Source organism: Microcebus murinus, chromosome 11 (genome assembly GCF_040939455.1).
Source record: "Microcebus murinus isolate Inina chromosome 11, M.murinus_Inina_mat1.0, whole genome shotgun sequence".
In the NCBI taxonomy this organism is placed as follows: Eukaryota; Metazoa; Chordata; class Mammalia; order Primates; family Cheirogaleidae; genus Microcebus; species Microcebus murinus.
In genome coordinates, this window is record NC_134114.1 from 802,385 (window position 1) to 816,149 (window position 13,765).

The 13,765-nt window shown below is 63.9% G+C and overlaps 1 protein-coding gene across 1 annotated transcript in view; it reads right to left on the reverse strand.

The window, feature by feature from the left end:
• Positions 1-13,765, reverse strand: part of SLC6A3 (solute carrier family 6 member 3) — a 42,285-nt gene that overhangs the window by 14,903 nt on the left and 13,617 nt on the right. Inside the window, exons 4-10 of the mRNA XM_012774121.2 lie at positions 11,008-11,146; positions 9,076-9,210; positions 7,580-7,683; positions 6,375-6,499; positions 3,463-3,575; positions 2,919-3,047; positions 563-662 (exon numbers count right to left, since the gene is read on the reverse strand). Of these exons, the coding sequence (XP_012629575.1) occupies positions 563-662; positions 2,919-3,047; positions 3,463-3,575; positions 6,375-6,499; positions 7,580-7,683; positions 9,076-9,210; positions 11,008-11,146 (845 nt within the window). The remainder of the gene's footprint in view (positions 1-562; positions 663-2,918; positions 3,048-3,462; positions 3,576-6,374; positions 6,500-7,579; positions 7,684-9,075; positions 9,211-11,007; positions 11,147-13,765) is intronic.

The following is a 13,765-nucleotide window of genomic DNA, read 5'->3' on the forward strand; positions in this document are numbered from 1 at the left end:
CTCAGCGCACGGGGAAAGGGTGGACCTGTGTCCAGCTGGGGTTTCCAGTTACTGTTTCAGCCACGTGGGGATGTCCCAGGACGTGATGGTGACACCCCCAGCCGCGGCAGCAGACGATTGGGAGCTGCAGCCCCTCTGAGTGCCGCCCACTGGCCACCAGGTCCCTCTGTCCTTGTCCCACTGTCCTCATACACGAGGAAGCCAGTGTACGTGGGGCCCGGTGCTGGTCAGCAGTGTGAGTCCATGATGCACCTTTGAACCTCGACCCTGCAGCACAGCCCTCCTGACCGAGGTCCCCCATGAGGGACCGGCTCATGGGTTTCTCCAGTGCGGGGGCAGCTGAGGCCATCTCAGCCGCCGGGAACATCCGGCCACACGTGGGCTCTGGCTGCCATCGGGCCAACTGTGTCCACTGACCCCACAGGGCAGCCGCCCACCCAGCCTCCCGCCATGCCCACGGCCCCCTGAGGTGAGGGCCCCTCTTCCAAGGCGACTTTGCCAGAAAGCGCTGCCCGGCACCGGGCGAGAGGGGACAGCCCACCGGCCCTCCCTGCGGACTCACCGTAGAACCACGCCACCCCGATGGCTTCGATGAGCACCCCAAAGAGGATGGACGTGCCAGCCGCGAAGTGGTCCAGCAGCGTGAAGACGTAGATGCCGCCCTGGGGAGAGGGACACCTGCTGGGCTCGGCCCCACGAAGGGCTTTTCCCTAGGGGCAAACTGGCCGTGGCCTCACTTTTCAGGTGGGCCTGTTTGACTCTCCATAAAGTCCGGTGTGACCCATTAAATTCAGTCCACAGGAAGCTACTGGGGCCACATCTGTCACGCAAAACCAGAAACCACCTCCCCTTTCTCAGGGCTGCAGGTGCCATTACACAGGGAAGCAACTGAACGCCCAGCGGGGCAGTGCCTCCCTTGGAGGGAGGTGGGCCAGCACCCCAGTCTCCGCTGCCTCCCAGGCTCTGCTCCCCGAGACCCACAGGCTGTGGCCCCTCGGACCCACAGGCACTGCCCCCCAGACCCACAGGCACTGCACCCCGAGACCCATAGGCACTGCACCCCAGACCCATAGGCACTGCCCCCCAGACCCACAGGCACTGCACCCCGAGACCCACAGGCACTGCCCCCCAGACCCACAGGCACTGCCCCCCAGACCCACAGGCACTGCACCCCGAGACCCACAGGCACTGCACCCCCAGACCCACAGGCACTGCCCCCCAGACCCACAGGCACTGCCCCCCGAGACCCATAGGCACTGCCCCCCGAGACCCATAGGCACTGCCCCCCAGACCCACAGGCACTGCCCCCCCAGACCCACAGGCACTGCCCCCCCAGACCCACAGGCTCTGCCCCCCCAGACCCACAGGCACTGCCCCCCCAGACCCACAGGCACTGACCCCCCAGACCCACAGGCACTGCCCCCCCAGACCCACAGGCACTGCCCCCCCAGACCCACAGGCACTGCCCCCCAGACCCACAGGCACTGCCCCCCCAGACCCACAGGCTCTGCCCCCCAGACCCACAGGCACTGCCCCCCCAGACCCACAGGCACTGCCTCCCCAGACCCACAGGCACTGCCCCCCGAGACCCACAGGCACTGCCCCCCAGACCCACAGGCACTGCCCCCCAGACCCACAGGCACTGCCCCCCCAGACTCACAGGCTCTGCCCCCCCAGACCCACAGGCACTGCCCCCCCAGACCCACAGGCTCTGCCCCCCAGACCCACAGCACTGCCCCCCCAGACCCACAGGCTCTGCCCCCCAGACCCACAGGCTCTGCCCCCCAGACCCACAGGCTCTGCCCCCCCAGACCCACAGCACTGCCCCCCCAGACTCACAGGCTCTGCCCCCCCAGACCCACAGGCTCTGCCCCCCCAGACCCACAGGCTCTGCCCCCCCAGACCCACAGGCACTGCACCCCGAGACCCACAGGCTCTGCCCCCCCAGACCCACAGGCACTGGCCCCCAGACCCACAGGCTCTGCCCCCCCTGAGACCCACAGGCACTGCCCCCCCAGACCCACAGGCACTGCCCCCCCAGACCCACAGGCTCTGCCCCCCCAGACCCACAGGCACTGCCCCCCAGACCCACAGGCTCTGCCCCCCCAGACCCACAGGCACTGCCCCCCCAGACCCACAGGCTCTGCCCCCCCTGAGACCCACAGGCACTGCCCCCCCAGACCCACAGGCTCTGCCCCCCCAGACCCACAGGCACTGCCTCCCCAGACCCACAGGCTCTGCCCCCCCAGACCCACAGGCTCTGCCCCCCCAGACCCACAGGCACTGCCCCCCCAGACCCACAGGCTCTGCCCCCCCAGACCCACAGGCTCTGCCCCCCCAGACCCACAGGCTCTGCCCCCCCAGACCCACATGCACTGCCCCCCCAGACCCACATGGACTGCCCCCCCAGACCCACAGGCTCTGCCCCCCCTGAGACCCACAGGCTCTGCCCCCCCTGAGACCCACAGGCACTGCCCCCCAGACCCACAGGCTCTGCCCCCCCAGACCCACAGGCTCTGCCCCCCCAGACCCACAGGCTCTGCCCCCCCAGACCCACAGGCACTGCCCCCCCAGACCCACAGGCACTGCCCCCCCAGACCCACAGGCTCTGCCCCCCCAGACCCACAGGCTCTGCCCCCCCAGACCCACAGGCTCTGCCCCCCAGACCCACAGCCCACAAATCCTAGAGGGAAGTGGCTTCAGCCTTGGCACTTGGGGCGCTGTCCAGGTGCTGAAGTGGCCCAGAGAGCGGGTTCCAGCTGTGCCAGCTGCCCCGTGTGCAACTAGAGTCACTTCCGAGGTGGGCGTGTGAGCAGCTTCCAGCGAAAGCTGTGGTTCCGTCCAGCCTGGCCAGGCCGCCCCGTGCCGCACGCTAACAGACACTGTCGGGCAGAGCCAAGGGCGGCGACGGTACATACGTTGGTGACGCAGAACAGGGAGAGGAGGAAGGTCGCCAGGACGATGAAGAGTGTGAAGAGCTCGCGGTGCCTGTGCAGCAGCTGGAACTCGTCGATGAGCCCGGTGATCACGGACTCCATCCCACCCATCTGCAGGGCACAGACGGCAGGGCTGTGGCGTCCTGCGCCCACCAGCCCGGGACCCGCCAGCGCGAGGAAGCGTTGGGGCCGGGCATGGTGCTGGGGGCGCCCGCTGCTGCCCCTCCCAGAAACGCCCGCCATTCTCCGCAGAGCCCCGGGGGCGGGCCCTGCTGTGCGTGTGCGCAGCCTGCGGGCAGCTTGGGGTCCGGGGCACCACGCCGGCCCATGTCCCCAGTGAGGGGGATCGGGGGCTGACCCGGCCCCAAGAAGGGGGCTCTCACATGGGGGCTCTGCGCCGAGCCCTGAGGTTTGAGGGTGAGGGCCGTCGGTGAGGGCCTGGGGTCCTGCCAGCTCAGGAGGTGCCCTACGCAGCAAGCCGAGAGTGGGCCCCACCTGCCGGGCGGGGCTGGCCGCGGTCACTCACAGCACTGTCGATGCCCAGGGTCAGCAGCATGATGAAGAAGACCACGGCCCAGGCGGAGGAGAGCGGCAGCGTGGCGATGGCCTCCGGGTAGATGATGAAGATGAGTCCCGGCCCTGAAACCGGACACGGCCGCTGGCCTTGGCGCCACTGTGCCCCACCCCCGCCCAGCGCCTACAGGGGGCGCCAGGAAGGCCGTCCCCGCAGGTCCCCGTCTGTCCTTCTCCCCGACAGCCCTCCCTCCCACCAGTGTTCCAGAGAACAGGAGACCAGGACCCGCCGGACACCCACCAACCCGGCCACCTGCTCCCCCAAATCACGGGTGTCCACGCAGCCATGGAGGTGCTGGGACTGGGGGATGGGAGGTGTCCAGGCTGCCCTGTCTTTTGTCCCAGGTAACACCTGAGGACATCTTCTAGTTAGCTTGCCCAGCGCATACCACGTGATGCAAACACCCACATACATGCATGTGCGCACATGTGCACCCTCACACGCTAATCACACACTCACGCTGTTTGGTAGCCTGGCTGCTACATTCAGCGACACATTGTATATGTGTATATTCACATACAATACACATTGTATGTTCCTGACCTCCACATTCAGGCACATGGGGAAAACCAAACTCCTCTCACCCCTCCAAGGTTGCCCTGGGTGTGGGGGTGAGGGGGTGGCCACGTGGCCCACTGCCCCTGCCCAAGGGGCCTGGACGCACTCGACGGGCTCGGAGGGACCACACTTCCTGTCTAAGACTGGGGGGCCCGGTAGAGGCTCAAGATAGAGAAATCTGCCTCCCTGTTACCCCCACATGCCGCCGAGGGGCAGCGCAGGGGGAGGCTGGGGAGGTGTCCCCACCTGGGGCCGCAGGTGCGTCCTCGCCACAGCTGGGAGGACTGGGCAGAGGCGCAGGGCGGGCCGGGCAGAGGTGCAGGGCGGGCTGGGCAGAGGCGCAGGGCGTGGGCAGGGGTGGAGGTGGAGGGCAGGTGGCAGGCACTCATCAAGACAATGCAATTTGGTCCCAAAAGATCCCAAAGTGAAAACGTCCCTACAGGTGGCTCACTGGTGGCCCCTTTAAGGGACATGCACCCTACACACTGGTGGGAGCCGACTCCCACCCGAGGCAGGCGTGAGTCTGACGCAGCCCACACGGACGGCGCTGGCCAGTCGGGAGTGGGGAGGGGGCGGGTAAATCCACACCTAATGAGTGCAGTGTGCACCATCTGGGGGATGGGCACGCTTGCAGCTCTGGCTTGGAGGTGCAAAGGCAATTTATGTAACCAAATGTTTGTGCGCCATAATCTTCTGAAATTAAAAAAAAAAAAAAAAGAATCCAATAAGGGTAGAGCCAGAGCCCATCCCCCGAAGTCCTCCACGGGCCCTGTCACCCTGGCATCGAAGTCACACCTGGGCCCTGCACTTCCGAGACGCCGGTGGCCGGGTGCAGGCTGGGGGCTCGTTTGAGATGCTCTGGGCTTAAATGCCATAAGCCACGGACCGGGAAGATATTCATCAGCCCGGCTGAACGTAATGTCAATATTCTCGCCTTTCGTTTCTGTACCTGAGTTAACATTTCACCCTGTTTTCTTGAGAATTAGGACTATAAATGACATTTACTTTGCTTGTCATGAAATGCATAGAAGACATTCAACTTTATTTTCAGGGGTTAATGGAGGTTTTGCAAGCTACTGCTATTTATCATAATAAAGGGCAAAAAGAATGTGAAATTGCATAAATGCAACAAGGAGTAAATTTCACCGCTGTGTATTTATTTGCATTCTGTTCCCTTTCTCTGCCTTTATTGAATTTTTTTCCTGGAGGGAAGAACACGGGCTTAGGAAACATGCCCTGAGCTGCAGGACCAGCCCTGCTTCCCGCCGCAGGCTTGGGGGGCCGCATCCCGCCTGCAGGTGAGGGTCTTAATGCCAGCTCTCAGGGGTCCAACAGGGTAATCGAGGCCACCCTCGCCCAGTGCTCAGGCATGGGTGGAGCTGGGCCGCTGCTCCCCTGCCCCCTCCTGCACCCCTGCACCAGGCACAGCTCTGCAGGACTGTTCTGACCAGCAATCCTCACCTGCAGAAGTAGCTCCCAGGAGGGGAGTCAGGGGAAGCCAGGGTGGGGACACAGGACAGGGAGTCCACCCGACCCAGGGGTCAGCCTCCACCCACAGAGCAGGCCCGGAGGCAGGTGAGGGGCTCTGCCGGCCGGTAGGATACCACGCCATCTCAGGGGACCCTGGCGTTCTGGGCTGACCCAATATAGGGCTGCCAACGCCACCACTTTCCACCTGGGTACCAGACCAGGCGGATCACCCCAAATGCCCCGAACGCTGAGGCTTCCTATCGTGTCACCCGCACCATCCCAGTCCCTCCACTGCAACTCCCAGGTGTGCAGAGACACCTGTGTACCCTGGCTGGGTGAGCAGGCAGGAACCCCCTTGCCGGAGACCTCAGTCAGGGCTTCTCTGATTATACCCAAAGCCCTGTCCACGTGTCGTGGTCTCTGGATGTTTGTGGGGAAGAGGTTTTGAACAGACTAATCGCTGATGTCAGAAACACCCCGCCTTCCTTTTGGGGGGCCAGCTCGCACTGCCCCTTCCCTGAGCTGTACGACCCCCGCACCCTGCAGACAAACGCCGGGGCCTCGGCCAGGGAGTGGCCAAGGGACAAAGGCGCCAGTGCGGCCACCTCTGGGCTGCAGGCTCCCATAGGCACATAAGCCTGGGGCAGGGGCCTGATGGGGGCAGGGCAGGGAGGGTGTGGGGACACCTGGGGCGTGGTGCTGGGATGTCACCATGCAAGCCAGTGCCCTGCGGGCAGCACCGGGCTGTGCACTGCCCTCTCTCACTGCAGGGAAAACGCCCACAGAGAGCCTGGCAGCCGGCACCGTGGGCCAGCACGCGTGGCCGGAGAGCTCACCGTCCTTGGCCACGTCCGCGATGGGCACACTGTGCTTCTGCGCCATGTACCCCAGGAAGGAGAAGACCACAAAGCCGGAGGAGAAGCTCGTCAGGGAATTGATGGAGGTGGTGACGAGCGCGTCCCTGCAGGAGCAAGACAGGCCGTCCCGTGCCCAGCTGAGCCGCAGCAGCTGCGATTGCCCAGCTATTATCCCTCATTTCCTGCGTGTGGGAGGGGCGGGAGGGCTCTCGGGGGCTGCCTCTCCCCCAGCAGCTGGCAGAGCCTGTCCTTGGGCCAGTGCGGGTCCCACCCAGCTGCCTGAGGCTCCTGGGTGACAGCGGGGCTGGGGGTGGGGTGGGAGGGCAGATGCCGCCCCTTGAGCCCTGCTACATGCCCACCTGTGTGCCAGGGCTGCCAGGCAGGGCGCCCAGAGCCCGGAGGACCACGCAGGACCCCGTCTACCTTGGAAACCCGCATGGGCAGGTCTAGGGGCCCAGAGGCAGGTTCTGGGAGCCCCCAGGGCTGAGGGCCAGAGATCGGACAGCCAGAGGCATGAGAGGAAGGAGCAGGGTGGGGTCGGCACAGAGACCAGGTCCTCCTCCCTGTGCGCCGGTGCACAAGGACCATGCGCTTCCCGTTCCAGCGCCCAGGCCAGGCGGGGCTGTCTCGGGAACCCCCACCGTCCCGTCACCCTCTGTGGGGTCCCCCTGCAGGGCCTGTCTGCACGCTGCACCGCGCACTGTCTCTGCGATTTTACCGTCTTTCCATCCTCGCAGTGTGGGCGAAAGTAAACACGAACCCGTAAAGGTCAAAGAACCTGTGTCCCAGCTTGAGTTCCCTGTCTGTTTGGAGGAGGATTTGGGGTCCAGCACGTGGCTCCAGGCGGAGCCCCAGCAGGGCAGGACTGAGACCCGCTGGGCAGCAGAGCTGTGTCCCTGCGGGGTGGTGCCTGGCTGTGCTGCCCGCATGGGGGGTCTGGTCAAAGCTGGGGCTCCCCGGGGGTGACAGATACACACTGGGGGCCTTCCTAGCAGCAGGACTTCCCGCCGACCGCGGCCCCTCGCAACTTCCACCCTAGGAGCCGAGTGGCTCAGAGGTTCTGTGGGCTCCTCGCGTCTCCCCTCTCTTCACCCCAGGACTCGTTTCCGAGCGTCTCCGACCATCCCCTGGTCCCAGCGACGCCCTGGCTGGACGCTGCAGCCCTGTACGGGTGCCGGGCTCACCGGTAGCAGTCGTTGGTGAACTTGTTGTAGCTGGAGAAGGCGATGAGCACCCCGAACCCCACGCCCAGCGAGAAACACACCTGGGTGGCAGCGTCGATCCAGACCTGCCGGGAGCCGGGCGGGGAGAGCGGAGAGGCAATTAGGGAAATTGCGGGGAGCACAGTCAGCCCAGGCACGAGCTGGGCCGTCACTAGGCAACTGTGCAGACGCTCCCGCCCTCCAGACGCCTGGAACGGCCGTGCCCCCTCTGGGCCCTGCGCCTGCCCTGCAGGTGCCTGGGGTCACCCCGTTCCCTTCCCACTCCGGCTCTCTCCTCGTGCAGCCACCCGTCTGTCCTCTCCAGCATCCGTCAGTCATCCATGTTGCTGCCAGTTACCCGCCGTCCCTCCTTCCTGCAGCCCCCACCTTGCAACCTGCTCCTCTGGGCTGAGCGCCCCCCGCCCTGGCGTCTGCTTTGCTCCCTCCTGGCGACGTCCCAGGCTCCAGGCTGTCCTGCGTTGTCTGTCTTTGACTCCGAACCCACCCTCCCGCAGGCACCCCTGGGCTGCGCATTGGCGTCCCGGGTGGGTCCCAGGCCCTCTGCTGGCCATGCCGTCCTTCCTCATCCTCCCCCCCTCCAGCTCCCATGGGACACACGCCCCCCATCACTGCACGGGCTTCCCAGCAGCATGGTGACATGCCACCGCCCACCCCGCCGGCCCTGCTGCCGCGTGGATGCCGCGTCCACACTGCCCTCTCTGCACCTGGCAGCGTCTGCCCTACGGGCCCCCTGGGCCTTGGGCCCACACCTGCCTGTGCCTTGCACACCTGCCTCAGGTGCGCCTTTCTGACGTGCTCCAACCAGACTCACCACATGACCTCCCCACACTGGACAATGACCTTCCGAAAGGCCTCCTGGCCCAGCCTCGTCCCTCTGCCCAGTGACCCCAGCCTGGCCCCCGAGCTCCAGCGATGCCCTGTGACCACTGTCGTCTCCGCCATGCCGGCCTTCCCTGCTCCTCCCTCTCCTGGGGACCCGCCCCACCGCCCCGCCAGGCCTCCTCCAGATATTCCGCCACGGCTACTCCTGCCTTTGCTGGGGGACTCGGGCTTGGTGTCTGACCCCACGCGATTCAGATCGCGCCCTGCTGCCCTGAGCAGGGGCCCTGGTGTCTGCAGCTCACATCTCAGCCCAGTGGACGCCGGACGCGGTCCCGCACGGGGGCTGCTGTCTACACGGGCAGCGTCGCCCACGTGTGCCGGTGGGGTGACCTCCGGCGGGAGGGGGTGGGAGCGGCGGGAAGAGCCCACCCCGACCTCCTCATTCTGCACCCACCCGGCCCCCCCGCTCTGCCCATGCATCCCCCCGCCCCACCAGACTGTGACCCGCCGGGCGGGTCAGGAGCGCCCACTGAACTCGCAGGGCGAGAGGAATTCCCGCCGGCGGCTGCCCGGGGACATCCCGGCGAGGAACGCAGCCGCCGGGGGACCGCAGCGCGGCGAGCGCGTGTACTCACGGACGCCTCGCAGAGCCGGTAGAAGTCCACGCTCAGGTACGCCCTGATGCCGTCGATGGCGCCGGGCAGGGTGACCCCGCGCAGGAGCAGGGCGGTGAGCACCACATACGGCATAGTGGCCGTGATCCACACCACCTGCAGGGGAGCACGTGTCACCGCCGCACGGGACAGCGCGGCGGCGCCCCAGTGGCATGGACACTGGCGTCAAACGCGCACAGCCTTGTCCTAAAGACAGAGGTGGCCTCCGGCTGGGAAGCCCCACGTCCCCAACATCTCAGGGTGCCAGCTCAGCTCACAGCAAATGCGCGTGGAGTGAGAGGGCTGGACTCCCGCCTCGCACGCCTTCCCCGGGTTTCCATACGGGAAGAACAGTTTGGCAAGAGAAGCACGCTCTGGTTCTGCGCCAGTCTGTCCAGAGGGGCAGCAGTGGGTGGACCTGTGGCACAGGGTGTGAGCGGATTCACGCTGACCGTGCACGCGTGCCCCTCGACATGGGGGGCCAACTCTGGGGTCTGTCCCTGTGGGAGGGTCCCCATGTGTTCGCACCACACTACACGTGTTATTGCAATCGAAGGACACAGTTTGGTCAACGCTGGTTTTCACGCCCATGTAACAACCAGAGTATTTTCACCAGCAATAAGAAGTGTGTCGTGCTGTCTTCCTGGCAGGAACACTTTGCTGTGGGCCCTCTCCCTCTTTGTGTCCTCCCACAAACAGCCACGTGTCCACCTCAAACCCCAACCACGGCCACATGTCCACCTCAAACCCCAACCACGGCCATGTGTCCACCCCAAACCCAACCACGGCCATGTGTCCACCCAACCCAACCACGGCCACGTGTCCACCCCAAACCCAACCATAGCCACGTGTCCACCCAACCCAACCACGGCCACGTGTCCACCCCAAAACCCGACCACAGCCACATGTCCACCCCAAACCCAACCATAGCCACGTGTCCACCCAACCCAACCACGGCCATGTGTCCACCCCAAAACCAGACCACAGCCACATGTCCATCTCAAACCCCAACCACAGCCACATGTCCACCCCAAACCTAATCACCACCACGTGTCTACCCCAAACCCAACCACGGCCATGTGTCCACCCCAAAACCCAACCACGGCCACGTGTCCACCTCAAACCCCAACCACGGCCATGTGTCCACCCCAAAACCCAACCACAGCCACGTGTCCACCTCAAACCCCAACCACGGCCACATGTCCACCCCAAACCTAATCACCACCACGTGTCCACCCCAAAACCCAACCACGGCCACGTGGCTACCCCAAAACCCAACCACGGCCACGTGTCCACCTAACCCGATCACAGCCACGTGTCCACCCAACCCAATCATGGCCACGTGTCCACCCAACCCAATCATGGCCACGTGTCCACCCAACCCAACCATGGCCATGTGTCCACCCAACCCAACCATGGCCACGTGTCCACCCAACCCAATCACGGCCACATGTCCACCCAACCCAACCATGGCCACGTGTCCACCTAACCCGATCACAGCCACGTGTCCACCCAACCCAATCATGGCCACGTGTCCACCCCACCCAATCATGGCCACGTGTCCACCCAACCCAACCATGGCCATGTGTCCACCCAACCCAACCATGGCCATGTGTCCACCCAACCCAACCATGGCCACGTGTCCACCCAACCCAACCATGGCCACGTGTCCACCCAACCCAACCATGGCCACGTGTCCACCCAACCCAACCATGGCCATGTGTCCACCCAACCCAACCATGGCCACGTGTCCACCCAACCCAATCACGGCCACATGTCCACCCAACCCAACCATGGCCATGTGTCCACCCAAAACCTGACCCCAGCCACGTGTCCACCCAACCCAACCCCAGCCACGTGTCCACTTGGTGGGCCCACATCCACAGGCCCGGCTGGTGGGGCCTGGAGCCTCACCTTCCCTGAAGTCTTCACCCCCTTCCACAGGCTGAAGTAGAGCAGGACGATGACCAGCACCAGGCAGGCCGTGAGCTGCCACCTCGGAGGGCCCAGGTCGTCGATGCCGCGGCTCTGGTGGAGGTGCAGCACACCACGCCTGGGGAGGAAGTCAGTGGGGATTCTGGAGGGGGCTGCCGGCCCCCCCAGAGCGGAACTGAAGGCTGAGCTTGTCCAGAGACCCACCCGCCCCAGCCCAGCAGGGCAGGAGGCGCCTGCTCTGACGGGACCAGAGACCTGCGGCCCCTGGGGGAGGCATCAGGGATGCAGAGCAGAGAAACGGGGCATGTCGGGAGACCCCTGTCCCTGCCCCTGGCACCTTGAGTTTTCACGGGAAAGGAGCCACAGAAACCAGAGGGAGGTGCTGAGGGACGCTGGCACCTGCTGCTGCCCATGGGACAGTCCCAGGCCATCCCTCGGCAGGGTGAGGCTAAGTGGGCACCTGTTTTCCAGGGCAGTGGCTCATGGCACCCGCACACACAGCCACCGCTGCTTTGATCAAGGACCACACGTGGCACCCTGTGGCTTTGGGGCTCCACCTCCGAGGGCAGGAGCCAGGTGAGGGGAGGGGGTTGGGCTTACAGCTGCCGGCATGCCCTGCTCCCACACCCTGCACGGATTGCGGGCCCTTTCTGTGCAGCGACTGGTGAATCCTGCTGCTGCCACGGAAGGCGGAGGGGCCACGTGGGGAAGGGGCTGCTGCCACCCAGACCTGCTGCTACTGTGGGTCCGCCGAGGTCCCAGGAAGTAACTCCCGACACCCAAAGCTGGACACGCGCCCGGCTTGTGGAGCTTCCCGCCTGCGGCACGACCACACCCGGCAGCCCCCAACAGCACCCGCACACCTAGACCTGGTGGGGAAGGACCATTTGCCCACTGCCCGGGGGAAGGAGCAAGCTTGGCTATGTGCGGCCGCGGCCCATGGGTCAGGCGAGGGAGGCGAGGGAGGAGGTGAGGGGCTGAGGCACCAAGAGGGAAAGTGAGCCCTCCTAGCCCGTCCTCTGTGGAGCCCTTGCCCTGCGGTGGGGAGGGGGCGCTGCCGTGGAAGGGGCCGGGGCTTCCACTCCTGGCCGTGACGGATGGCATCTGGACAGCTGGGATGCTGGACCAACTGCACCGAATGAGTGTTTCCAGACACCGGACTGGAGGCCACGTGGGGCCGAGGTCCCCGGGGTGAGCCGGGGAGGACCAGCTCCCCTCCTGTGGCCATGGGGGGTGGCCCGGTGCAGCTGCTCGGAACAGCTGCTTGAGAGATCGTGGTCAGAGCCCAGGGGTGGTCTGAGGTGCTGGAAGCCGCAGGGCAGAGCCCGGGGAAGGGTCACCGAAAACCCGCGCGAGGGTCTCCGAGTCTTGGCTGGACTTGAGGCCCCGTCACAGGGTGAAGCTCTGCAGGACTGGGCAGCACAGGGCTGGGAGTGGGAGCCGGCGGGTCCCCAGGGCGCACGCAGGCGGGGAGGGTCGTCTCGCCAGCCAGGGAGAGCCTTGCTGGCCATGCGGGAGCTCAGTAGAGACCCTGGCGGGCCACCCTGCAGGACAGGGAGAAACAGCTCCCAAAGCACGGGCTGCCCCAGGATCAGAATAACAAACCTTAAAAACAAGCTTCTGACTTCCTTCCAGGACAAATCCGACACTCTCTGAGGGAAGACAACAAGATCTAAATACCCACTAATATAAAAGTCACCAAATCCAGCAACTAATAAAAAATCACTAGACATAACAGAGCAAGAAAAGGTGACCAACAGCCAAGAGAAAAATCAATCCATAGCTACTTTACACCAGATGCAAAATTTAACTGAAAAAGGTAAAAAGAGCCAAACATAAGAGTTAAAACTAGAAAACTCTTGGAAGAAGTCGCAGGGGATAATCTCTATGGCCTTGGATTTGGCAATGGATTCTTAGATATGATACAAAAGAAACAATAGATAAACTGGACTTCATCGAAATTTAAAACTTCTGTGCACCAGAGGATTCTATCAACACAGCAAAAAGGCAAACTTCAGAACAGGAGGAAATATTTGCAAATCATATACCCATCCACCAAAAGAATAATATCCAGAATATATAAAGAACTCATAAAACCCAACAACAACAAAAACACAAACAACCCAATTCAAAAATGGGTAAAAGACTCGAATGGACACTTTTCCAGAGAAGGCAGGCAAATGGGCAGCAGACACAGGGACATCAGTAATTGTTAGGGAAACGCGAATCGAAACCACAAATACCACGTCACGCCCAGCAGGACAGCTCCGGTCAAAACAGACAAAGAAAAGATGTTGTCCCTCGAGGGTGTGAAGAAAGGGGACCCTGCGTTGCTGGTGGGAACACAACACGAAAGGTGCAGCCACTGTGGGGCGTGGGTCCCCAACACCGTACACAGAGTCGTTTCAGGGTGTAGCAAATCCGCGACTGGGTGTGAACCCGAGAGACGGGGAAGCAGGGACTCAGACAGGCGTCCGTGTGCCGGGGTTCACAGACGTGTCACTCGCAACGGCCAACACGTGGAAGCAACCCAAACACCCACCGACAGATGACAGATAAGCCACAGGTGGTCTGGACGTACAGCAGAAGGTTACGTGGCCTTAAAAAGGAATGAAACTCCAACAGTGGATAAACCTGAAGACGCAGCACACGAAATAAGCCAGACACAGAGGACTCGACTCACACGGTCCCCTCACACGAGTCCCTGGAGCAGCCACGTTCCCGGAGACAGAGGGCA